The sequence below is a fragment of the Sylvia atricapilla genome, chromosome 2 (genome assembly GCF_009819655.1).
Source record: "Sylvia atricapilla isolate bSylAtr1 chromosome 2, bSylAtr1.pri, whole genome shotgun sequence".
NCBI classification, from domain to species: domain Eukaryota; kingdom Metazoa; phylum Chordata; class Aves; order Passeriformes; family Sylviidae; genus Sylvia; species Sylvia atricapilla.
This window is the reverse complement of record NC_089141.1, coordinates 76,515,537-76,543,321: the sequence shown is the minus strand read 5'-3', so window position 1 is coordinate 76,543,321 and position 27,785 is coordinate 76,515,537. Positions and strand designations below refer to the sequence as shown.

The window sequence follows — 27,785 nt, the reverse complement described above, 5'->3', positions numbered from 1 at the left end:
CCGCCCCACGGCCCGCTCCGCCCCGCCGCCTATTCCCCGGAGAGGCGCCCCGGGCCGGGCAGACGGCGGAGGCCGCAGGCGGGAGCGCGGGGTCTGACGCGGCGGCAGCGCTGGCGAGTGAGTGCCCGAGGAGCGCCGGGCAGAGCGGAGCGGAGGCCGGGCCGAGGCCGGGCCGCTCTCGCCACACGCGATGCCGCGGGGAAGCGCTGAGGGGAGGCGGAGGTGCCGGCGCGGGCTGCGGGAGGGCCGGGGGCTCTGCCGGCGGAGCGGCCCTGCGGGAGCGCCCTGCGGCCCCGGCCGCGCTCCGAGAGCCGGTGCGAGCCGGCCCGGCCCGGCCCCGCTCTGCTGGCGGCCGGCTCAGCGCTCCCGGCCGGGACACGGCTGCCCGCGGGGCAAGGGCACAGCACCGCCTCGGTGTGCGAGGGCAGCCCGTCGGTGAGAGCGGAGGGCAGGGAGAGCTGTCCCTGGCGCTGGAGCGGCCAAGGGCGTGATCACCTTGCGTTCTCCAGGTGCTCAGCCGCATCCTCCAAACAGCAGTGTTCACTGTGATCCAAATATTCCTTTTAGTAACATTAGTTACTACATTTAGTAACCCGTTACTAACCCTTGTAATGGGTTAGTGGTGGGTGTTTGGAGAGCTAATACCTAAACTAGAGGGAAAAGATAACGGCAAGAGTTCGGCGGATATCGTAGCCGCAGAGTGTAGCAGAAGGTGCCCCTGTCCACGGTAGGGCTTGAAAATAGACGGTTTAAAGCCCCTTCCGACGCAAATCATTCCGTGACTGGATATCCTTACAAAATAACATTTCAGAGCACTTATGTTTTTGCCTGCATTGCTTGGACCAGAATATTTGAGGGGGTCCTTTTTTTTTTTTTTTTTTAATCCACCCTGGCTTTTCATTTTGCTATACTTTCATCTGCCACCTGTTCTGTATCCTTTTCCATTAAAGAGTTACATTAAGTTGTTTAGGTTTGGGTTAAGGTTCATTTAGTCATATCTGTGTTAATTCCAGACAATTAATTTCCTCATTTTTTGCTTCAGGTATTTTTTAATTTGCTGGTTCTGTAATTTTTGCCATGCTTTGAAAATACCAAGGTAGCAGCTTCTGTAGAGCTGAACATAGAGCAGCACAGCTGTAAATATCTCCATGACCAAGTTGTTTCATGTAGAGCTCTGGGAGGAGTGGACTTGTTTTATATACTCTCTAGCTTAAGCAGGCAGTCAACCTGGAAAAGCAATTTCTTGACAATTAAAGTTGTTCATTGTGTGACAAAGGCCATTGAGAGAAGCTTTAAATTTCACATCTCTGAACAAAACCTGGGCAAAATGTCATCATTTTCCCTTCCTCTTGAGGGAAGTTTTAAAAACTTAGACTGTCTCTACAGTATATTTAACTGGCACTCATCTCCTGCCCTCACTCCATCATAACTGTCAAAGTCATAGGAACACTAACATGTCTTGTTACCTAAGTGTAGAAGAGCTTTCTCCTGCCATGGTTAAATAAATGCTAAACAGAATAGATGTGTCTTTTACTGTCTGTCTCAAAACCTGAATTTGCAAACAGGTTGCATGTTAAATAAAACAAAAAATGGCCTTTCTGTGCACTGTCAATGTTTTTAAATCTGCACCCGACTGCTGACAAGTATTAACTACTTGATATGTGCGTCACACTTCATTTTCCTTGGGTTCTTACAGCCTGTTTGCTCCTCACTTTCCAAATTAGCATGGTTTTCTGCCATCAGCTTTGCAAGCAGGTTTCTTTGAGCTTGTTCATGAGTTTGTTTTGAGACCACTGGAATAACGAACACAGCTTCGCTCCATCACAGAAGAAAGCGTGTCATGATGTTGGTACATGTCGTGTCATCTACTCCTTATTGCTTTTCTTTTCAGTGGCTTAATATGTGTCATTAGTTTCCGTTGCTTATTTTCTCCTATCATTCAGTGTAGAAACATTGCTTGGAGTGTTTTATTTACTGCAGCATCTTTTTATCCTTTAGAAAGGCTTACCATGTCAGTTCATGCTTTCCTTGGCTGATGTTTGACATGGAAATCTAGGTGCCTCCAGAGAGCAGAGGGCACAAGCAAGGCCTGGTTTGCACCAGACATCCTGCTGTGTTTGCCACCCACTGTTCTGCTGAGCACAGCCTCTTCCCTTGGAAAGTGCCATCTAGTATTGGCTTTGGCCCTGCTCTGAGGGGGGGGCTGGGCTAGATGACCTTCAAAGGTCCCATCCAACCAACATTCCTCCAAGTCTGTCTGTACATTCTCGTAAATCCCAATAGTAACCCAACTGTCTATTTTAACGGAAGTTTCGTCTTGAAAATTTCTTTCACCTGACTGCTCATGTAACCACAGGTTTTGCCACTTCTGCTTCTGTTGTTTTTATGGTTGTGTTTGTTCTTGGGGAACTTCAAGGAAATGAGGTTATGTGACTGCCTATTCTACATTGTGAATATGCAAGTGTAAGTACAGGCACAAAGATAAAGTCATGGGGGTGTCATGGAGTGAAATAAGAGAGTAAATTCCAGGGGTATGTTGAGGCATTTGCCGTATGCTGCTAGCTCTGGTACACTTTTACTCTCTAATAGATTAGCCAAATTATTTTTCTGTGTAATCATGAATGCTATTAATAGTTACTGTTGGTAGAAGAAAAATACACATTTCACTCTAGTTTTTTGTAATTTCATTTTCAGAGCAATGTACTTTTCTTGTATGTTTCTTGTATGTTTCTTGTACTCTAGAAGTTCTTTGAACTTGAACCTGGTCAAATAATTTTCATAACTCTTTTAAGTAGAATTGAATGTGAAACTGGAATGAGATTTTAAGTAATGTGAACTGCTTAAGCAGAGAGCATGTGCTGTAACAGAACTCATTTTCTATATGAACTGATGCTACCTTTTGTTTTCTCATCTTTCATAGATATAATTGCAGTATTCTGACAGAAAGGGTAAGTATTACATAGATAATTGAGTAAGAGACAGGGGAAATGGATGGACCCAGTCATATCATTGAGTTAGCAAATGTGATACCCTTTCCATTCTGTCTCTCTAAAAAGGATGTTTAATACCTTTTTTCTTTAGAAATAGAACTACTCAGGCAGTAGTAAATCACTGGTCTTAACCCAGAATCCATAGCTATCCAGAATTTTTTGCTCTTTTTCACTGCAAAGGTTTAATTACATTCTATGGACCATGTCAGATACAGCTCTCTTTTCCCCACTTCCAATTAACGTTAAAGAAGGACAGACTGTACCAGGGTAATATCATGTCCTATTGATTTACCATTACAGTGTTGTGGAAGAATGGCCTTTACATTAAGACTCTTGGCCACTGTGATTTCTTTAAGTGTGTCAGCTATTCGCTCTTAACATCTTGAGAAAACAAATTCGATATCACTGTCACTCCTGATTTCTCTGTCTTACAAGACACCTCTTTTTCTTTGGAATTACCTACATAACCACCTCTCTCTGCAGTGCTTTGACTGTAATTGCTCATGACCTTTACTAACAGCCAGAGTTACCATTGTATTGCTGACATTCTGACAGAAGTTCTTGGTCACATAGAATTGCTGTTTTTCATCCTTTCCCTCAAGCATTGTTTTCTTTCCAGTGTGGGTTGCTACTAAATAAAAGGGACATCATCCCACCTGTGCTGAAGCAGGCTTCAGGTGTGTGAGAGTAGCTGTATTAGAACAATGCTGCAATTTGGAAAATACATGCTATCAGGTAATACCAGAGTAACTGCAAGTCTCTTTATCTTCTTTATCTCCCCTCATTTTATCTAGCCTGATGCAGCCCACAACTTTTATCACAGCAAAATTCAAGTTGGGAGGGGCATGGGGAGTCACTCATCCAACCTCCTTACTCAATGCAAGTAATTGCATTTGCAATTTGCGAATTGTTTCTGTGGCCAGACCAGATTGTTCAGTGTTTTATCCAACATGTCTCGAAAAGCTATAGGGATAGAGACTACACAACACCTCTGGGCAGCTTACTTCAATTTTTGTCTGTATCATGAGAACCCTTTCCCTTGAATCAAGTTGGGGCCTCTCTTATTTTGGTTTATACCTATTGTTTTTTAAGTCTGGCATGTACTGCTGTGAAGACCCTGTGTTTCCTGGATAGCCAGGTATGTTTCCTGGATAGCCACAGGACTGCTATTAGGTCGATTGAAAGCCATCTCATCTCAGGTTGAAAAGGCTGTTTCCTGAGCTGTTTTTCACAAGGCAAGTGCTTTTGCCCTGTGACTGTCTGAATGCACTTTGTCCATATTTTTTCTTGTTTTGTGCCCCTAAGTGGGTGTAGTATTGTAGGTGTAGTCTAGTGAATGTCAAGTAAAGGGAGATTGTTGCTCCCTGTAATCTGCTGGTTGTGTTCCCGTTAATACAGTGCAGGGTGCTTGCTGTCTTGGCTGCTTGCTTTGTTCAGGAAGGTGTATTCATGAATCCAGAGGTACGGATGTGTAAGGTAAAATCTTTGAGATGTCAGAGGAAACATGGATCCCAAACAGTATCATCTTGACTGCTGTACTGCACTTCTGGCTGAGTCTTGGCTCCAACAGCAGTCAGGGTTGTAGCTCTCCCTTTTAGTGAGGAAGCAGATGTAGATAAGCCGTTTCTCATCACTCGTTTAGAAGTCTTGCTGTTTACTTAGTATTCCAGAAGTGTTAGGAATGTTTGTTGGCATTATGTTACTTTCTGGTAGAAATATCATGCACAGTTTCAGTAATGTTTTGGAATGTTAGTATAAAAGACTTCTCTCTTCTCCCAAATATTTTTCTTACACCTGATCTGGACTCAAATCTTTTATAGTTTCTCTCTTGTATTTTTCCGTATCTGGGCCTGTTTAGCCTGGAGAAGAGACATCTAAGAAAGGACCTCATCAGTGTCTGTAATATTGAAGGGAGGGTGCCAAGAGGATGGAGCCAGGGCTGTGCTCGGCGGTGCTGAGCAATAGGACGAGAGGCAGCGGGCGGAGACTGATGCACAGGAAGTTCCTCCTAAACATAAGGATGAATTTCTTTACTGTGCAGGTGACCAAGCACTGGAACAGACTGACCAGAGAGGTTGTGGAGTCTCTCTTACTGGGGTTACTTGAAAACCGTCTGGTTGCAATCCTGTGAAATATGCCCTAGGATAAGCCTGCTTGAGCAGGGAGGTGAGACCAGTGGTTCCTTCCAACTTGACCCATTCTGTGATATATCCTGGGTTTCATCCTATACCTCTGCTGCCACCTTTGCATCTCAGGTACTAAATGCTGTCTACAGATCTTGTGAAATATGTCAAGTTAATACATTTTGCCTTCTGGTGGGCAGGCTGGTTTGTGTGCAGAACTTCCAGTAATTAAAGTTCTGTTATTTCTGCTGACACACAGTACTGATAAGAACCATGAGTTTGTACTTCGGCACTGCCCCCTTCTTTAGTCTACTTTCATTGATGACACATTTGCGTTTGAAATGTGAGTTTCATTTGTCGTTGCTGACAAGTGATACACCAACAGATTTCTTTACTGGTGAAGCCTGAGTGACCAGCCTAGATTCTGAACCGTAGGAAATTAAAGCAAGGTGGATGCTACTGTCTGGCTCATCAGAGGCTATTAATGGCAGTCTTTCTGAATTCTTTTAATTGAACACAAGTGTTTGTTGTTTAATTTGTGCATTAAACTAAGCTAGGGCATGGACACTGAATTTTATCACTAAAATCAGTATGTCATTTTGATTGTCTCTGGATTCTGTCCACTGCAAGTTCTGTAATCAACAGTCCTGTTCTTGGTTACATCTCAGAATGTGTGAATTTCACTAGAAATCAAAGGTAACAAGTTTGATTATTTCCCATCAGGAGAGGCCCAGTTCACATGTACAGTCGTACTGAAAGCCTGAAGAGAAATAGAAACAAACCAATTTTCTTCAAAGCATTGCTGAGAAAAATGATCTTGGAAGTGAGACTGTAAGTAGTGAGTGAGAAATAAAGGTCTTGTTCTAGTTTTCTGTTGGAGGAATGGTGTTCGCAGTGGTTTTTAATGTCAGGTAGACCTCATCATGTCCTCTTGCCTCCCTTTTGTGATGACATTCTTTTGGCCACTGTATTTTTTGTATTTTCCCTCTACTTAAGGGATAACAAAAACTGTGTGATGGCAATATGCGAAGGGAGTGCTGGAATATGCACTCATTGTGGGGATTTAGCCAACTTAGCTCACCTGGACTGAGAAGATGTAAATCTTCACTGAGGCAACAGGTTCTTGTTAGTGTTTTGGCTTGGAGGAAAATGGGAATTCCTTCATGAGTTTGCGAAAAGCTCATGGAAAAAAAGGAGAAATGTTAGGAGTCTGGAGAAGGGACTTAATAACATAAGCATCCATAGTAACAAATTTAAGAGAAAATTACTAGATTCAGTTTTTTTATCTCGGAGATCAGAAGACAGGACTAGTTGAGAGAGAGACCAGAATATGTGGGTAGAAGAACTGGACACAACTGAAGGAAAGAGTTTTCAGCAATAGTAGTTTGGGTGCAGATGATCAGATAAGGGATGAAAAAATAAATACTTACTATGATTTTCAGCTGAGATGTGATGGTCTTGGATTTATTGACAGGAATAGAAGGAGAATAATAGGTATTAGAGTTCTTTATTCCCCCGATTGCATTCTTGCTCGGGTGCTCAACAGAAATTGTGGCTTGAAGAACATATTAGGCCCAAACTTCTTTCTGGCAAAATAAGAACTCTGAAGAGGATAGGACAAGCCCAAAGAGTCTAGGAAAGTGAGGAGAAAAGGTTACTAAAAATTACTGTGTAGAAAACATAATCTTGCAATGAATGTCATCTTTCAGATATGTTTGAGTGTATATCAACTGCTATTGATCTTCTTTGAGGCAGTTTTTAGTGAACCCATCAAAACTTAAGATTTTCTGTGGAATGAGTAAGTAGGAATGTGAGCTCAGTGTTCCAGAATGTTTTCACTGAGAGGAGATGGATTACAGCACATATATGGAGTGTGGCTTCATGTACTGTGAAGCAGTGCTTCAAAACTTAGGTGCTGCTTGTGAGGTGCGGAGATCATGTTTGGTAACTGTTAGGAAGGGACATGGGCATAGGAGAGCAACTAAATTAAATTTAGATGAGATTGCACTGAGCCTGCACTATATTACTAAAATGCATAAATAACTGAGAAACTATATGAATGGAGAGGAATGTTTCAACACAGCTTATGGAGTGGAGCCCCAGGCTTGATTTTGCCTTAGCTGAAAATTACATAGGGAATAAATCCCAGCAGGATGCTTACCATGCACATACACATTTCACACATCAAACCACTAACCTGCTCCAAGGCTGCAGTCTTTGCTGTGATGTGGTTCAAGTATAACTGCTATGAAAAATTTCAGGATATGAATCCAGCCACAGGCCAAATCTTACTGAAGCTTTCTGAAGCTCATTTCAAACATCATAAGTAACACAAAGTTACATACTTAGGAACTTGCTGACTGGGGAGAGTGCCCAAGGGGAAGGTGATATGAACGGCTCAGAAAGAAGAATCTCTGCCTTCTGTGGACTCTGTACATAACTGTTATCTCTAGCAGGGGTCAAATTCAAGAGAAGAGTGAGCATAAAAGAAAATCAACCTTTAAGATATTTAAAGTATATAACAGGTTAATGATTTATGTATTTTGATTAAACTGTCCTGAGGCAGTGGGCCTCATTTCATTATTTGGGTTCCAGGCATGATTAATGTCTCAGTAAGGTGAATATGCAAGTGGTTATGGGAAGCAACAGGAAACCTTCTTAACAGAAACAAAACATCTTTGAGAAGACAAGCAGGTGAACAGAGAAAGAAAAGGATTTGATAGTGTTTTTTTCATCTTTGTAGTATGAGACTCCTTACTAAGATCTACGGACTGGCTGGTTATTCCTCTCCCTCCTCTGCTTGTTTATATTTACCTTTATTTATCTTGTCAAAATATCAAGAAATTTAGGTCAAAATATATCTGGATCCATCTGTTCATCTAGTCTGTTCTTTTACTGCTAGTAGTTATATCTTTTAATTAAGTATGCTTAGTGACAGTTTATTATATTAATGGATAGCATCGAGTATCTTTAATTTTGTACAGGATGAACTTAAAAATTTTCTTCCTAATATCTGTATAACAAAACAATGATTTAATCTCCTTAATTTGTCGTATTGTAGTCTGTATGTCTTACTTGTAATTTGTTTTAGGTGGAAACTCAAATCAGACTCTGTATTTTAGCTGTCTTTTGCAGAGGTTTATTATCATTGCAGTCTTATTGTGAGCTCAGGAAGTGTTTATTCATTGACGTGGTGATCCAGTTCAGTTTTGAATTTTGTTGTGTACTTAGTCTTTTGATAAAATAACTTTGTGCTCTGAGTCTTATGACAGACTGAGAAAATTATCAAGTCCATGATTGACCTTTCAGTTCTAGATTTGTCAAACATTTTGATAGGTTTTGGGGTGCTTTTTTGGGGGAGATTTTGAGATTGACCATCAGTGTTGTTGCAACCAGATGTTTTGATGCTGCAGACGCCAGACCTGGTAGGTATGATACTAAAAGGAAGGAACAGATGACATTACCTTTGGATTCCAACTCTCATTATTTCTGTCTTGTGGGCAAAGCTGCTGCAGATGCAGCTTTCGTTGCATGTTTTCTGAGCTACCATGATACGGTCACTTAGCTGTCTAAGAAATGTCTACTAGCTTACATTGTTCTTTTTGATAAAACCTATGACACTGCTGTGGATTACACTCACATACACGTGCAGCAGTTTACCTGTGAATCACATATGCAGTGGGTAAAAAAATGTGTGTGTAAGATTGTTTATTGTATGTCTAGAAAAATAGCAGTGTCTCTTATCTACAGTTGCCACATCAGCCTCTCAGAGGAAAACTCTGAGGGTATAGATTTTTAAAAGTTCCATATCAAAGTGATGTATCTCACCAGCATGCTGTCAATAAACAAATAAAACCTTTATGCCTGTGAACAAAACAATTTCTATTTTTACAATCTTTATTGAATAGCAGTTATTTCAAAACTACTTGGGATTAAAATCTGTCATATCTGTGGTCTAAAAACAGTTTTTGACATGAAAAATAGACACAACTAGGAGAAGGGTTATTTTGTGGACTCAGATTTAAAGTGGCCTTTATGTATAATATGTAAAGCAGGATGGCTGTCTTGGAAGCCTCAATGCACAAGTGCGTGTTGCTTTCTACCTAGGGAGCAGAAGTTTCAGAGTGGGAATGGTACAGGTGAGCTGTGCACCTGTACTTGAGGCTGTGGTGTCAGAGGCTTTGGTTGTTCTTGCACTTTGCCTTCTTCCTGTGCTTTTATCAGCCAAAGATGTATGGCTGAGCTGGCACTGCTCCACCTTTGAGGCAGTTATATCCTGTGTGTGCCAGATCCAACCAAAGCCAGCTGCAGTCTTTGGCCGGTCTGAGTTCAAGAAGCCTTTGGGCAAAGCTCAGGCACGTGGTGTGATTGCTGGGTTGTCCTATGCAGGGCCAGGAATTCTACTTGAGAATCCTGGTCAGCCCCTTCCAGCTCAGCATATTTTATGATCTCCTAAGAAGTAGAAAAATGAGATTCATGCCCTTTGTCCCCAGGGCTCTAACCCATGTCCCATTTGGTCTTGTTTGGCCTTTTGAAGCTAGATCACAGTGCAGAAAGCAATGCAAAATTCATGGGGTCAGAAAGCACTCAGTGTAACACCTCAGGATTATGTCTCTGAGTGTATTTAGGAGGCACTGCATGGAATAAGAAGGGGTGGGAATCCAACATTTCATTTGCTTTTTAGGGTTGTTACTATTTGGGAAAATAAATCTTAAAATCAAGTAATTGCATAATGTACCATCTATAAAGAGACAGGGAATGGGATCTCTACTAGAAACCTCTCCTTGAGGTAGCAGGGATCTACTAACTAGACCTCAGAATTGGTCTCTTGCAGTTTCCATGAGTAGAGTGTTCCTTGCCATGTATTGCATATGATTTAAACTGTCTTTTATGTTTATTTTTAAAGGAGGGCTGAAAGATTGGCTCATCCATTTTCCTGGCAAAAGCCAAGTTTGGCAGCTGCAGTGTTATTTCTGATAGAGATTTGCTGTCTTGCTATTGAGAATAGACAGTAGTGAAGGATTCCTAACTTTCCTAGTTATCTATGCTCTTCCTAGGCACTGTGCTTATCAGGAGGTGGACAGTCTTTCTAATGTCCATCTGCAGAATTTGAGCTTATTGGATCTTTTGTCAAAGCACATGTGGAAAAAAGCTTACAGCCTCCTCCTCTTCCAGTATGCTTTCATATTCTTAAAGGCATGATGCTATTTTCTATAAAAGAAGTGATCACAGTACAGGCTCTTTATTTTTGTTGTTTTCTTCTGTAGGTTTTGGTTTCCTGACCTATGATTGTTCTCTTTGTCCAGCTGATAACAGTTCTTTACATGTAGTGCTCAAAGCTGGGCATACTACTCAATTTGTGGCCAGACTAGAGCAGGATGTTTTTTCCAGCCCTAACAGTTGTTGACTCTTGCTGAGTTCATGATCATTATAATTTTCAGATTTCTTTCTGTGGAAATGCTGTTACACCAGTCTTTCCACAGATTTTGATCATGTGGTTGGTTATTCTTGGCACAATCTTTGTTCTGGCCTTATCTGAAGGGCTGCTGAAGAGCAGCAGTTGTGCAGGGGCTTGTGACTTCTCATTAGCCTTGTGCACATCATTTGGTGTTTTCCTTATTGGTGTTTCTCTGGTACTGGAATTAACATAACAAATCCTGAGCATATGTCCAGTTTGAGGTTAACATCTGATAAATACTAACTAGTCTTTCTAACCAGTTTTGGAGGTTTGGTTGTTTGGTTGGGGGTTTTTTTTTGTTTTTTTGTTTTTTTTTGGTTTGGGGGTTTTTTTGGTCTAAATATCGACAATTCTTTTAAATCATGTTTTTCTAGCTACCTTATGGGAATATCATGAGCATTATCAGTGTCAAAAGTTAGAACTTTTGACAAAGTAGCTAGTGAAGGTCAAGATAAAGTAACTAATATGGATCAAAACAGATGATTTCTTTTCAGAATCTGCACATCTTACCAGTGATAGAGATGGGAAACTGCCTCTGTGTGCATTCTAAATATTAAGTTTTATTGCTAAAAGTTCTGCATCCCTTCTTTCTTCCCTAGGAGCTGACATTGGAAATGGTGTGTATCTCCATCCAGGTGATGTCCCCTAGGTCTGCCTGGGTAGTCTTTTGCGGTGGAGGACACATCAGGCCACTCTGCTGAGCAGCTCCAGCTAAACCTTTGTGACCTGTGTATTACTTTACCAGTTGTCTTTCTGCTCCTGTGCATATAAGCACATTCTGAGTCAGTGACCACTGAATACTTGTATCGTTTGGAAGAAAAGGATCCTCTAAGGTCTTTTTTTTTTTCCCTTTTAAAAAGGGATAAGGGACTAGGGAGTCCTGAAATAATTAACACCTTGTTTTACAGAAAACTACTGGTGTTTGGGTGGGGTTTTTTGTCCGGGTTTTTGTTTGTTTGTTTGTTTTTGTTGTTTTTTGGGGGGGTTTTGGGTTTTTTGTTCTGAAATGCTGAAGCAAACCAGTGGTGGTGGTAATAATAAACAAAACCTGCCTGTAAAACCTGTCTAACTTGGTTAACCCACCAGATTTAAACTGTCTCTTTTAAAAATTACTTATTTATGTTAACATCTGTTTAAATCAAGCATTAAGGAGAAGAGCTGCTTTTTCTTAATGACTTGCACCCCTTTTCCTAGGCTTAAGCTTTATTCCTGCTTTCCATGACTGTTTTATTCCTTATATGGGTTGATGTTATTTGATACTATTATTCAAGGTTGTATTGCTTGCCTATCTTCCTTTATGGGATTTGGAAGCCTGTCATCAAAAAGCTGGCCCCACAGATCAGCTTAGAGGTAGTAAATGCCTTGCAGGCACATAGAGATCTCTTCCAAACATTGTGGATCCTAGAAATGCACTCACCTGAAAATAATTCCTGTATCAGGGTTAGCTTTGCTCCTTTAGCTTTAAAGTCCACAGTGACTGCACTAAATCCTGAAAACTTGTACCTATGGAAGCGCTTCTGTCTTAACTGAAAAAGTATTGAAAGACAATATGACTTCTGGAAAGTCTGCCGCAGGAAACTCATGCATAATTAGTCGAAGTGTAAGTCTGAGTGAGATTTTACAAAATAATTATAAATATCTTGATTGCATTTTCCTTTGTTTTCTGATACAGAATTTTCTGCCAAGATAGAGACTCCTAAACCTTTTGATTCTGAAATACTGCACCCGTATGTTATAATACAGTGTTTTCTATCTTTCTTGTATAACAAGCTTATGACTTTTTTTTCCCCCAAGAGTTCGGGATTCTTTCACTGATTTCTTTGAATGCTGTATTAAAAATCTAAGTCTCATACCAGTTAATCTAACTGCCAGCCATAACTCCATCTGGGCTTTGGAATAAGCATCAAAAGCTGAGGAAGTTTTCATTTTCTTATGCCCATTATCTAAAGATTAGAGCAAATAAATGCATGTACTTTCTCATTAAAAAAATACAGGGTCACCAGTTCTGACTCTCTTCATTTCCCTTTAATTTGTCAATTTTTTATTGGCTCTACTTTGCTGATAGAGTGGAAAGAAGGAGAGACTGAAATTAATTAAATCTTCTTTGATATTTAACTTTTTGTTTAGTGTCTTGAGGATCCAAGGAGCTCAAAGCAATAATCAATCAAAATCGCTCCCCACTGTCTATTCTCAAGGGAACTGTAATAATAACCAATTAATACAGCCCAAGACAGAAAGGTGGTGATTAGCCTCTACAAAAATTGATTGCAATTAGCAAAATTCTGCTGTAGCAGAAATCACCAGTTAAAGTGTTTTTGTAAAAAAAGGTTTAGGCTTTAGCTTGCTTGAAATACAAGAAAATTTTCACTTTGTTCGGGGCTTTTTTGACCTTGTCTAAGGGATAAAGGCTTTTAGACACCTTGAGCTTCATTTTTAAAATGACCTGCCATTATCAGTTAACTGATAATGTATCAATTAACAAAAAAAAAAAAAAAAAAAAAAAAAAAAAAATATCTGTGCATGACTCGGCGTAATTTTCTACAATTCCACTTCCTTTGAAGTATTGCTGCCCTAAAAATCAAAGCACACACAGACACACCACTGCAGAGCGTTGTAGAAATATATGGTGTTATTCTGGTGACACCAGGTGTTGAAAGTAAAAAATGTAATGCATTATGAATTCAGAAGCATGCCTTTACTAATTGATAGTTATTGTGAGGTAAACGGTGAGCTGGTGAGGGTTTGTAATTTGGCAATAATTTATCTATTTTGAAAGAAATGTTCACATGCTGAAACTCAGAAGTTACTTGATCATTACCTGTCTTCTTAAATGATATCAAAAAGACAAAATTAAAATGTTATATGATTTCTCGTCCGTGTTTTAAGTAATGTACTGTTTCTTGATTTACATCTGGCACCCTAATTATATTATTTAATTTTTTCCTCAGTTAATTAGCATCACTAAGTGAGTGTTTGCTTAAGAAGTGCAGAAGTGAAATTAACTGAGATTTCCAGATGTCCCTAGATACTGTCAAGTCTGGGAGAAATTCTGTTCAGAATAATAACATTATTCCTGTGTTTGGGCATTGGGAGTTGCCTGAGTCTGCTGTACTGTACAGTATTTGGGTGGGGGAGAGTGGCACTGGGAGGGCAGTGACAAATTTGTTCAAGAGCTGAAATGTAACTTCCTATGGGCAAGTTGGACTAAGAAGTTATTTAGTAATTATTTAATAATGTTTTGTGCATTTTTTATATTGTATGAATAATGCTTATCTTTAATATTTTTCAGGTAGCATAATTTTAACTCCAAAAATATGATTTTTGGTTAATCTGTAAAATTGTCCTTTCTTATTCCAGTATTTCATTGTCAAATGCATTTGGTGTGAGGGTGTACCAGTGTTCATCCAGAACTACTTCTTAAAACTTGGCTCATTTGCTATGGGCCAAGACCTTTCAGTGCAAGCAGTCTGTTTCTAAAAGTGTGGTGCTGATTGTATTTACTGGAGGCTGCTGTCTTTATTTGTGGCATAAAAATAAATTATAAGTGGTGCTGGTAAATTTATTTTAGTAGGAGCAAAGTTGCTGACAGGAAGAGCAGTTGGCTTTATATTGTGTATCAGTTTGTGCTGAGAGGTGTGTGTTGAAAATGTCTGCTGATCCCAATGCAAGAGGAAACTTTTCACTTAGAAGGATAAGAGAGGTCTTGGGACTTGCTGTTCCTGTCCTACTTACCCTGTTTACTCACAGTGAAATTTGTAAAAGCATGAGGGAGTGAATTGGAGAATATTCTACATACTACTGCATATTTGGGACCGATTTGGAAAGGTGGGATCCCAGTAAAATAGCAGCATGTATGAATTGTTTTCTTATTTCCACAGCATACCCTGAGAAAGCAGGAATGTAGTGATCCATTGTTACTTCTCCCTCGTGTCCCACAGTATGGACAGGGGACAGTGGCAGTTTCCCTTTCCATGCTGAGTTCTGTGAATCCCCTTTGGACAGCTCTGTTGACAGCTAATGTAGCTAGTTTACCCATCCCCTTTTCTCATAATTTTGGCCCATATTTGGGGGCTGTGAGGAGGCCATTGTGGGGAGATAGTAAAGCTAGTCAGAGGATATGCTAATTTATAATGGAGGCCTAATCACCTTTGCTTGGGACATACTCCAATCCTAAATTGGCTACATCTTAACATTTTACATTGTAATACTGCCTAATTCATGCTGGTTTTCTCAGCACAAACTCTAGATTGATGGATAGGTGTAGTTGGACACTCTCCTAGATATTTCAGTGCCTTAAGGTATGCGAGTTTCTTCTGATGTGCACACGAAGTAACTTGGAAGACTTATGTCTCTAGAATGCTAATTTTATTTTTAAAAAATTTAGAAGATCCTTTTCAGCTGCTCTATATGCTCTCATGATGCAGAAATGTATCACAGATGGAAACCACTTGGTTTGTAGAAGTAAAATCCTTCATAAAAGCCATTAGAGTATGTCCAGAGCAGGGTGACCAGGTGGTGGAAGGCCTCAAGGGCAAGACTCACAAGGAGTGGCTGAGGTCACTTGGCACGTTCAGCTTGGAGTAGAGAAGGTTGAGGAGGGACCTAATCACAGCCAACAGCTTCCTCAGGGGGGACAGTGGAGGGCAGGTGCTGATCTCTCTGCTGACCAGGGACAGGATACAAGGAAATGGGATGACACAGGGGAAGTCCAGACATGAGGAAAAGGTTCTTCACTGAGAGAGTGACTGGCTGCTGGAACAGGCTCCCCAGGGAAGTGGTCATGGCTCCAAGGCTGTCAGAGATAGAGGAGAGTCTGGGCAACGCTCTTTGTCATATGGGTTAGATTTAGGCAGTTGTGTGAAGAGGAGGGAGTTGGACTCCATGATTCTTATGTGTCCCTTCCAGCTTAAGAGATTCTGATTCCTTTATTGCCTTCAAATGATGAATGCCCCAGAAGCTCTTGTCTGTGGTCCCCAAGCACATGTTCTTGCACTTTGTATCATTAAAAGCCATCTTACTTCAATTACACAGTTCTTAGGCCATCTCATGTGGCTGCAGCATGAAATGATGCTCTTCTGGATGCATCACACACAGATGTGGTAGGCACACAGCTAATTACTGCAGTAAGATTAAAAAATAAAACAACATTGATTCCTGAGGAATGCAACTGGTAACTTTTGTCTGTGCTTATTACTTCTTATTTTAATTCAGTCCATTAGAATCTTCCCTTAACTTACTCCTTGTTCATAGACAGTTCTTCCCTATGTCTTGGTCTGGAGATGTTTTCACTGATGATTAAATAATGAACTTCAAGTTCACTGTGTTATCCTTGTCAGAGTAGGTTGTTTAATGACCCTGGCCTGGCTTTTTTGCATTCAGAACCACACTGCATATTAATCCCCTTCTCATTTACTTCCAGTGCTTAATTCTGTTCTTCTTTCTTCATTAAGTTACTATCAGAAATTCTTTCTCAAAGGTCACTGAAGAGAGGGTGCAGAGCATGTTTAAAGCCATTTTCATTTATGTAAATATTTTATTTGTAAATAATTGGTTCATATAAATTAAGATGAATATTATGTAATCCTGTTACAGTCTTACCCCTGCTATAAGATGTCCTTCATTAAAGCTTCCTCCCAAGCATTCTGGAAGGAGAAATGGCAAGGAGACCTTGAATTAGAGTAAATTCTACATGTCATCATTAAACCAAAATAGCTTTTATCTGCAATTGCAAATGTATATGTAGAGATAGGGAATTATTTCCATCAGTAATTCTTGTGCGACTCTTGTGGCTCCATGAGAAGATTTAAGGGGTTGTGTAGCTGGTTTTCCTCGTTTTTCAGTAAATACAGATCTTACAGAACTGTGTTAAATTTTGCATTAGACTATAGAATGCTTTTGCATCAGAGACCAAGCCACTCTTTACCAGAAAATAAACATTTAATTCAACATATTCTTTTAGGACACATACAAATGGGAGATTTCTTGTCTTGTCTACCAGGCAGGAGGATATGTGGGAGTTTGGTTGGTACATTTTATGGATTTGAAGGCAAATACTCCAGTGCCTTGCTAAGTGCTTGCTAAGTGCAATTTCAGGCTTTTTTGGATGTCCCCAGAATATGTATTTGTTTCTTCTATGTAGAAGATAGGAGGCCAGTAAATGTATTTACTTTGGGATAAGGCTGCATTCCCTGTTGCTGAGGAAGGATGTGAGGTATGTTTAAAACTTCATTGCAGGAATTTGTAAGTCATTCTTAGAGAGCAAAAATCAAGACCAGGACAGTTGAAATAACTCATTAATTCTCTTTTCATGATGATCTGTGATTTACTTGTTCTGTAGTAAACTTGTTACTAATTTCTAAAGAGAAGTGATATGTCTCAGAGTGGGATTGAAGTTAATTATATACATCTGTTACGGTTCTTTGTAGTTTTGATTTGATGTCCTGTTTTGGTTTGTATTTTCTTGCCTTTTATTATATTAGAAAGTGGTGGAAGAGATACGTTGCTGAGCTACTGATTGGGTTTTTATTTCTGACTTGTATTAAGTTGCAAGCTGAAATTCACTAAAAAATATTTTTATTAAATAAAACTGCCCAGATAGCTTACCAATGTAAGACTTACTTTAAATTACTAAGACAAAAGAACTGTAGTGAATTAGAATAGAATCACAAAATCATTTAGTTTGGAAAAAGACCTTTGAGTCCAACTGTTAACCCAGCACTGCCAACTCCATCACTAAACTGTGTCCCTGAGCACTGCATCTACACATCTTTTAAATACCTCCAGGGATGGTGACTCCACCAGTTCCCTGGGCAGCCTGTTGAGCTGATTTACTTTGTTGCTAGTATGTCTCAGTATCATACTAGTATAAATATTACGCTTTTCCACAAATTTGATTCAGACTGAAAGGATGGTATAAGACTTTCTTCTTTAAAAAAAAAAAAAAAAAAGCTCCACTTTTGCTTCTTTTGCATCTTTAGTAACCTCAGCTCTAGTCCCCTAAATGTCAAGGAGGGCCTCTTCCTTCTATTGCTACCTAGTGGCATACATACAAATAAAAAATCGTTATTGTTAGTGCAACTTCTGTGTGTATAGATATGCTTGGTCTACTATTCCTTCTCAACCTCAAAATTTGTATGACTCTGCTTCAGAGCAAATGTCCTTGGCCAGTATCCCACGCTATCTGTACACTTTCTGGTGGAATATTTAAAATTGTCTTTACATTTAGATCTGATGGCTCCACTAGTACAGCTGGTTTTAACCTTCCTCTCTCCTTTTCTGGTGGCCACTAACACTTCACAAGCAAAGCATGACTCTGTGTAGAAAATCCTTGTGTGTGTATATGTGGTTACAGCAAATGTATATGAATTACCTTTCTTTGACCCTTTAAAGCACCCCATAGTTTCCCAGGAATCATGTGTTGAAAAAACCCAGTCTGTTGCATTTTTCTAATGTTTGATTTCTGCCACATTGGTCAAAGGTTTGTGTTTCAGTAGCTAGTCCATACTGGCCTAGAGTATGTATGTATTTTTTGTGGAAAAATACTACAGTGTAATGTGATACTAGATTTATACATGGATTTTTCTGTTTGGCTCATTTTAGCAGAGCACATTTTGTTCGCTGAACATCTCTGCTGTCCTTTGGTTTTTAACAAGGTTTGAGGAGCACTGTGTTGCAGTGACCTTTCCACATGGTGCTGCAGGGCTCAGGCACCTTGACTCATCCCAGGGGGACATCCTGCTATGGAACTGTTGGCTGGAGTGACCTTTTCTGTTCTATCAGGATGTCCAGCTACTGGCCCTCCCAGCCAGCCACACAGTGAGGCCCAAGAGGCACCACTGGGTCTCTCCTGGGCAGAGCTCATCCTGCCTGCAGCCCTGCCATGGCACCTCCACGGAACAGGGGCAAAGGCATAAGATGGCTTCCCAAGTCAGAGGCCCCTGCCAGTGGGAGGATGCTCTTGCTCACCAATGGGGCTTTATAAACATCTCCTTTCCAGGCTCAGTTGCACTCCCAAGGGACAGTGCTGGGCCATGACCTGGGCACCTCTCCCCTCCTCACAGAGGATCATTGTGCAGCTGTTCCCTCATTTCCTTTGTGGAAAGGCACCTCATGATCCCACGCAAGACCCCATCTTTTCTCTCTTCCCGTTCTCTCTCTCACCATCCTTTCAGTGTAGAAAAATACATTCCCATGCTTAGGTACTCAAAGTGTTTGCCATGTTTCACAGGCTGGGATGATCTTCTCGGTCCAAAACAGCGAACTGACCGCTCCGGGTATTGGCATGTAAATTAATGTGCTGACCTCGCAGGGAACCCGTCCAAGCTGCAGCCTCTGTCCCGAGTTTCAGGATGTCGGCGGTTTGAAACTCTGGGCTCTGTTCTGCATCTCAATGATGGAAACCACTTCAAATTCACCATGGCATAGCAGGGCTGCCCTATCAAAAGTTGTTTTTCTACTTTTCTCCTCTAACAGCAGTCTGGCATTTAAAGCTTGTGTTCCATTCTTGCGGGTTGTTTTTTTTCTTTCTTTTGTGTAGATACAACTGTGTAAGCACCTATGCTAAAAGTGCAAAGAAGAGATTATTTTTTTATATATAATTTAAATTAATTGTAGTGTATTTAAAACTGCATTGTAAGGACCCACCATGCTTGAGTGGGATTTTGAGAATCTATCTAGTCTCTTGCCTTTCTCTAAGACAAGAATAACTGTAGCATCCATGATAGTTTGAACAAAGTTTTCAAGAGTTCCAGTTTTCATGGCTTCCATACTGTTTACTGATTTTCAGTAAACACAACTCAGTCGGCACTCAAGACTGAGATGCTTGAAGTATTGCTGTGTTCTTCTGAAACATCAGTGTGTTGCTCAACACTCAAAAAGGCATGGGGAGAATGAAGTGTGAACAAAGGAGGGTGCAGGGTTTCTCACCCTGTGTAAAGGTTTGGTTTAAACCAGACATGGTTTATCTATTCTTAAATATTTCAGTTCTGGTTTTCCTATGTCAGAAAACCTTAGGAGAATCAGTAAAGAGTGCTTCTTGGTTTGTTAAATATATGTGGACTTGTCAGCCGTCACTGAGGAGGTGCACAGAGCCTCCTGACTCAGGAAGATGAAGCAAGCAGGCTTCAGGGGAAGACCCCACAGTAGTCTGGCCTCATGCACACACACGCAGTCACAGCCTGGGGCTGCCTTCCATGCTGCTGCTGCCATTGCTGACACAAAAGCAGGCGTGAGAGGTCACAGGAGGAAAAGGACTTTACGCAGCACAACGCTCATCACTTTGACTTGGGGAGGGTCTGGACCCAAGTCTGGAAATGCATCGATGTTGCCGTGCCCTGTTCCTGTGCTGCGATGCTGAGGTATCTGTTGTGGACCACCCTAAGATAGAGGGCACTGGGGTCTCGAGCTTTTTGGGGGTCATTTGTTATGGTTGTTCTTATGCCTGTCTGTTCTTACAATTGGAAAGCTGCTCCTGTCCACGTTAATGATGTCGTGCAAAAAATTTTGGCTGGTTTTGTGTTCATGTATGCAGAGAATCAACTCTCTTCTTAAATCCTTTACCCATATTTTTAGGTGATTATGCCCTTCTCATCAGCTCCTGCTGGTTCATTCTTGGCCCAAGTAAAACAGTTCTGGACTCAGTGCTCTGCCCTGAGCTCTTTCTAAATAGTTTTGTAGTCCACAGGTTTCTGAATTGAGGTCCCAAGACTTCAGTGGCACCTGTACAACATGACTTAATATTAGGACAAAACAGTCAATACTTAGTAAAATAATTTTTATAATATAACATAATTTTTTCTTTCTCCTTCTTCCTCACAATTCAGTTTGTCCACTTCCACTGACCTGTTTTTTTATCCACCTTTTCTTGTGTGTGACGATGTGCTGACGATCCCCTCCTGTCTCTGCAGTGTAGAAATTTAGCCTGTTAATCAGTCTAATGTTGTGTCCAGCATGTGTTCTGCATTCCGTCCCCCACATCTTTCTGTATGTAGTAGTTTAATCTGTCACTTTGATGCCTTCTAAAAGTCACTTTGGGAATTAAACTCTTTCTGTAAGTAATAAAAATTAATCTAACACATTTTCTCTATGCAGTACAGTTGAAAGTGATTTGGAATGTTTTCAAACAGACAAAAGGCAAATGTTTGCCGTGATGACAAAGGGGTACAAAGCACGTGAGCAGTGTTGTGATTGATGCCTGTCCAAAGGAAGGGCATCCTCACTCTGCCTCCTGGCAGAGACTCACAAGATACTCCAGTTTAAAAACAGAAGTATTTGTTGTTTTGGGGATGTGAGTTATCCAAGGAAGAAATGAAAACAATCTGCAAAGAAGGTTAAGTGGAGTTTCAGGTAGTGCCCACTAGCATCCAGCATGGCCCTGGTTACTCCAATACTCTTGTTTGTTTTCCCAAACCAGCACCTCACAGTTTTGGAGCGGGTGACTGCTGCGAGGAGACCATAACCTCTTGATTTCAAAGGAGCCATCATTTCGCTGGTGCCTCTGTGGTTAATGTAAGAAAGGTGTCGTGCCATAAACTTTTTCCGAGGTATTCAGCAAGGTTGGGAAGGGGTCGGCCCAGGCAGGAAGCCCTTGTCTGTGCTATAAAGAAAATAGCAAGCAACAAAATGAAAGCATCAAAGGACCAACAGGATGCGGTCCCAGGAGTCCTCTCTGGCATGTTAGTCCTTCTTGAAAGTTAGCATTGAGTGAAGAGTGACCTTAAAACTCCCTTCATTCAAACAGACTGGGCTCAAGTTTAAAGTTCAAGGCATTTTGTTTTTTCACCTGTTTCCTACAGTTTTTAAGAAACTTCTGAAGAATTAATGTGTAACTATATCTGGTCACAGAGCCAATGCAGAGAATTTTTCTCAAGGGAAAATAATGTTACTGTATGGAGTGAGAGAAATGGATACTTTCTGAGTTAGGTTTTATTTTGTTGAAACTTTTTCTCCCAAACCCACTGTGAGCATGATTGCAAACAGCCCTGGAGCCAGCATAATGCACGGCTCGGGGCCATGCTTTATTTTTAAAAGAAGCTGGTAGGGTCCTGTAATTGTGGGGGGAAAAAAAAAAAAAAAAAAAAAAAAAAAAAAAAAAAAAAAAAAAAAAAAAAAAAGGTGGTTTTTGCCAAAGCTGCTGCAGCCACTTGGGAAGCAAGGTCTTGTTTTGTGCACAACGTGGGAGCAAAGAGTCTGGTTGCAACTTCATCTGTGAGTGCATGGTGAGTGAGCCAGCGACTGGCCCTATGGCCATCCACCCTTCTGTCACCCTGCTGGAGCTGTTGGGCCTCGACAGGGGAAACCAAAGCCCTGACCCAGCACTCCCTTGGTGGGTGAGGGTGGATGTGGATACAGTGCTGCCGCCCTACCAGCACTGGTGCCAAATGGTAACCCAGCTGCTCCTGGCTGGCACCAGTCGTGAGCCACTTTTCACCCAACAACACCTACCCGTGTGATGCTGAAATAGCTCCTCTGTTTTCTGATCTTTGCATCTTGCCTGATGAAGCAACTTGTTACAGATCCCACAAGCGATCTGGCAGGTCATCTTTCACAGCTAAAAGAAATAGTTTACAGAGATGACGTACAAATTTCACTCATGTTTCCCCATGCCATTAAATTTTAATGATTCTGGTATGAATATTTCATGAAAGTACTTTCTGAATGGGTTTGTTTTGTCCTGGCAGCTAATATTCAGTGTAAGTCTGGGCAGCTTTTGCTTGTTTTTTGTTGGGTTTTCTTTTCCTCTCGGGTCGTTTAGTGAAGGTAGGAAGTGTCAAACTGGATTAAGTGAGAAAAGGCAGCTTCATGTTGGTGATTCAGCAAGGGGGTGCCATCTATAACTCTTTTCAGCTGCGTACTGGAAGCCTGTGAAATGACCCTCAAAGACAATTCTGCTCTGTGCTCTCCTGCCACAAGGTGGCTAAAACTCTTTTAAAAGCCCAGGATTTGTGAGCGCTTTAAGTGATGTTAATACATCTACAGCCTTTCTGCAGCACAACACAGGCACACTGGAGACCAGATTTATTGTGCAGAAAATTGTGTATGTCTTATTTATATGAAGCAGTGATCAGGAAATGTTATTACCAAGTTTATTCCAATCCCTCCTTGGCTGGAGGGCTGGGCTTTGCTTTGTTGTTGGTTTTTTTTTAATAGAAGGAGAAGTCATTGTGCTCAGCCCATCCAGCATGAGCAACAGGGCTGCTGTAGGGCACAGAAGTGCCATAGGGAGCTGTGGCTGAAACTTCAGCTTCCCACTCCATCTCCGTTTGTACTGCCTGCTGAATCAATCTGCTCAAAGGCTAAATCAGAAACACTTGCCCAAACCTGGGTTAGCAAGTTCCTTTTTTGCCGTTGAATTCTGTGGACCCTGCACTGGGCTGATGGGGGCCTTTCTTTAAATGGGTGATGTTCCCCAACAGCCAGCTGCTGTGCCATCAGAAACAGGGGGGTTGTTTTCACCAGTTTCAAGAAATGGTGACACTGTTCTCTGTGAACTTTTTGGAAGCTTATCTCCAGCTGTACAGTAGAGACAGGGCTTTTGTTTAATGGAAATGAAGCGTATCTTTTTTTTACAGATGCACCACTCACTGTAGAGCTTTTTATGTGCGTTTTAGGTTTCCCTTTTTATTTTTTAACTTATTAACTCTGACAAGTAACCTCTTGGTTGTGAACAATTTAATTCACAATTCATTTTTCTGATTCAAAGTGAACACGAGTGCCCTAATCCCCTAATGGGAATTAATTGCATGTTTCAATGCTTAACTCTGATCCTTTCTCAATCCCCACTGGGACAAGTTTCTTCCTGAAGGATCTGTGTTTGTTATTCAAAACACAATCTGAAAGGTAATGATTTTTCTTATAAAAGAGACTCGGGCCAACTGAATATTAATGCTTTTTTTTATTGTGAGGGAATGATCTGCATCTAAGAAAAAAAAACTCGTTTATATCATGAAGGATAAATTACTCTGAAGTATATCTGATGAAATACAAGGAAAAAATCAGTGTGTTGTTATTCCCCTAAGTGAAAGCAGTTTGCCAGTAAATGAAGGCACACACTGTTTTTGCTTAGAAAGCTGTATTTTGATACAAACTGTTTCCTTCACCAAAGGGGAAATTGCTTAGCTACTGAGGATTTTTAAATGACGCTGTTCTCGGCCAGCAACACACCCTTTTGGATAACTGACCTAACCTAACAGTTTACTAAAATAAGAGTAAATTGCAGAAAATAGATTAAATTTCTACCTCCAGTCTGTTTTTAAATATTTCTCAAACTTGAAATACATTATTTAATGACAATCTTTCCAAGAGGAGCTGCACGGGCTCCTCTGATGTTTGGTGTCTGGCCCAGCCAGGTGACTGTGGCTGAGGCAGGCTCTGCCCAGTCAGTGACTACAGGTAAAATGTGGGAAAACATCACAGTGCAATTACTTCTACCCTACAGAAATGATGGAGCACAAACAGGGCGCAGTGTGAAAAAATAATGCAGGAACTATGAAGGTACCTTCCCCCCCATTACATTTCGGTAAAGCCAGTCTTTTATCCCATTTAAACCAATTTTGAGTGTTTCATGCTCACAGATTAAACAAATGGTCATTCAGGGTCTGTTGTCAAGAGGGAGCTCACACATGTGCAGACCAGCTACTCGAGGTGATTTAACACCTTGGGGTGTCTGGGGAAGAGGGGAGGGAACACAGCCTTACCTGGACCCTCTGCCAGCAGCCCTGGCTTCCAGCTTCTCCCCTGGCCCCACAGTTTTCTGTTTGGCCTTTGTCTGTCACTCAGCAGGTGGGACCTTGGCGCTGGCATTGCAAATCCACCAGCACCTCCACGAGATGACTCCACACCAGGTTACACTTGCTTTTGGGAAGTCACTGAGCACAGCACCATACACTTGCTCCCATAATGGTGAGAGAGGAGAAAATTAAGACAGATTCAGAGTTTTTCCTGGGAGTCGGGGATGTGTTGGCTGGTGCTTGCAACTCCTTAAAGAATGCAATTTGCTTACAGCAAAGAACTGCAAAAGGCTGACTTTCTCCTGGTTTCTGTGTTTTTCACGGATGTATTTGTTGGCTGAAAAGTTTCTAGATACTTGAATTGAATATGATACTTAAATGTGGTATAGGGCTATGAGACCCCTTCTGCACGCGCCCAAACAGCCTGTTTTGTAGGAGGTGTCTTGGCAGGGCCATGGCTCTCCAGGTTCTGGCCCCGTGGGTAACGCCCCTCTTTGTCTTTCAGCTGCTTTTGCAAGTACGATGGCCCTGGCCCGTGTCTTCGTCTACGGCACGCTCAAGAAGGGCCAGCCCAACTACAAGCACATGATCAACACGGCCAAAGGCCTAGCGAAATTCCAAGGAAGGGGCCGCACGGTGGAGAAGTACCCACTGGTGATTGCAGGGAAATACAATATTCCTTACATGCTGAACATCCCGGGGACGGGCCACCACATCGCTGGGGAGATTTACTCTGTCGACGAGCAGATGCTGCAGTTCCTGGATGAGTTCGAAGGCTGCCCAGACATGTACCAGCGCACCCTGATGAGAATCCAGGTGGTGGAGTGGGAAGAGAAGGGCGGCACGGGAGAGGCCGACAATGTCCTGGAGTGCTTCGTGTACAGCACGGCCACGTACCCGCCCGAGTGGGTCGGGCTCCCCTACTATGACAGTTACGACTGCTCGGGGAAGCACGGCCTCGCCTATGTCCTACGGGAGAGCCGGGAATAGAAACGGAGGCGATGTGGCCTGGCCGAAGACATAGTGCTAAGCAGGTGTTGCTCGGTAACCTTTCCAGGAAAGCTGTAATACCTTGTTATTAAAATGCAAGAGCTCTTGTAACCTTCCCAACCCAGGAGCCTTGGCACTAGTGTTGAAGTCCTGTAGGCCCAGAGCTGCAGACTCCTCCCCAGTCAGTCAGTGTCCTCCTGGCCCCCCCAGCCTGCTGCAGGTAACTGGGTTTGCACCAGGTGTAAAATGTATTTGCTCATCGGGTCTGGGGTCTAATTATTCCCTCTATTACACCCTTTGCCTTGGTGCATAATAATGGAGATCAGTGAAAGGCAGAGGAACAGATTATTTTTTTCCCTGATTGACAAATTTTCTTGCACTATCTGCAACTGATTTAAATGTCTGCAAAGTAAAGCACAACTCCTATTGAATACTGACTTGTAACGGGTTTAGTAGGCTACTGCATGTAAACAGGGGAAGCTGGTCAGATAACTTGGTGCTTCTAGACAAATAGGAAATTGCTGGAGAAAATGTAAAGATTATTCTTACTCTGCATTGCAAATGGGTTTTTTTCTGAACTGGAAAGGTATATTTTTAAACCATGTTTAGTTTTAAAAGGCACTGTCAAGAAATACTGAGAGAATATAAGGGAGTTACATTTAAAATTGTTTTTTTAATTTTACATTCTAAGCACTTTGAGTTCCACTTCTGTTACTGTGTGACTGTAGGATTTGGGTGTGTGTGTCTGTGTGCCTGTGTGTGTTTGTCTGGGGGGATGTGGGGGCTGTTGGGGACCAGGAAAAGCATGCTACACTGGAGCCATTGTGTGCAGTTACTGTCAAGGTGACTTTTGCCAAGCATTTTAATGCAGAACTTGCTACTGTATGCAAACTGAGTTTCCTGATGGGGGAAACATTTATGTACATTATAAAAATATCCAAACGGCCTGCATTGTGATTATTGCAACATTTCAATTGGAAAAAATACGTAAAGAAGACTGTTGTCCCCCTGACCCAACCAACTGTGCTGTACAACTGTGCTGTACTGGTTTCTGCACAATCTGGGAAAATTGTGGCTTTTTCTTGTTACACTTCTGTGCCTTATATTTTCCTTCAGCTGCAGTGTTTGGTACAGATAGATTGTACAGTAGCCAAAGCTGCCAGAGGGATGGGAGCAGGCATTGTATGCCATGCAGTGAGCCAAAGTACCATCAAATGCAGCAAGGATACAATTAAGAACTATTTTGTACTTTTGCTTCACTGCCAGTAGCCCTGTGATGGCCAGAGGAGATCCAGGGTAGGGAATCAGCCTAAACCTTAGCAGCAGTAGGCACTGCTGCATCTTATTTAGAAAAGCTTTTATGTTGCTGCAATAAGCAAAAACAAGTAACTTGATAGTAGAATACTTGTGTCTCTTTACAGTACTTCTCTGTTTAGGACAACCTGCAGAGACTGAACTGTGCTCCTTTGGGAAGGGCTAAGATGGCAGTAAAGGAGACTTGTACGGAGATCTGCAGGGTCTCTGCCTCAGTTTCTCCAACTGCAAAAGCATTAATTTTCCTGGAAGGCAGGTACTGTCCAAATGCTCTCCTTACTCATCTTGATGAGTTTTATAAACTAATTCCCTAAGCAGATCCCTGGGCTATACATTCCCCCTTGGCCATGTGATGTAGTTAATCAGCAGTGTCTCAATAACAGGAAGAATGCCTCTTCAGTCAGAAGTTCCAAGCAGAATCAAACATTCCTAGTTGAACGTGAGTTACCAGCCCTGTCACCGACTGTTTTCCTCCTTCACCTTCCAGTAAAGGGCCCAGGCACCTCTGGCCACAGGGTTTCTTTCTGGGAAGTAGCAGGACTCTGCACATCCCCGGCAAGAAGATGAGAGCAGGCCCACTCCACTCCAGGGCAGTGGTCAAGGTCCCTTTGTCTCCCTTTCCTGAAAGCATTCAGGCCTGGTCTGAAGGACAGCGCGTGCTCTTAGCAGTACCTTGGGGCTGCTAAAGAGCTCTGAGAACAGTGCCAGCTCCTTCTGTAAAGGCATCCAGTAATCAGTATCAAGAAGATAAGAATGGGGAGATTGAGTTTGAATAAAAGAAGACAATTCCCTTACAATGTCAAATGAAAGTACATGACAAATGTCTGCACTAGCAAAATAAAGACTCTAACCTGTAATTTAAATCTAATCTATACAAAGCATTAAAAATATAATAATATATAAGTATTTTTAAGTATTTAAAATCATAATTTATTATTAATAATAATTCAATAAATACATATCCTAATTCAAAATAAATCAGATCAGAATTTAAGCCGTTGGTGGTACTTGTGCAGCACTTATACGGAGTAAAGGAAATCTGCTCAGTTTGCTCAGTGGTTAATGTTTCATTCTTGCCAGCCATTCTGTACAGCCTGGCTGGGGCCTCAAACCAGGAACATTGCTGTGGAGAAAACAAATCAGATTTTGGCTTTTGTAGTGTTTTCTATTTTTTTTTTTTTTT

General features: G+C 41.5%; 1 protein-coding gene across 1 annotated transcript; it reads left to right on the top strand.

Annotated features, from left to right (window-relative positions):
• Positions 1–40: 40 nt before the first annotated feature.
• On the top strand, positions 41–27,778 carry GGACT (gamma-glutamylamine cyclotransferase). The gene is made up of 2 exons (XM_066313486.1): positions 41–117; positions 24,804–27,778. Exon 2 carries the CDS (start codon positions 24,821–24,823, stop codon positions 25,286–25,288), a length of 468 nt encoding a protein of 155 aa, XP_066169583.1. The 5' UTR covers positions 41–117; positions 24,804–24,820; the 3' UTR covers positions 25,289–27,778.
• Positions 27,779–27,785: the final 7 nt, after the last annotated feature.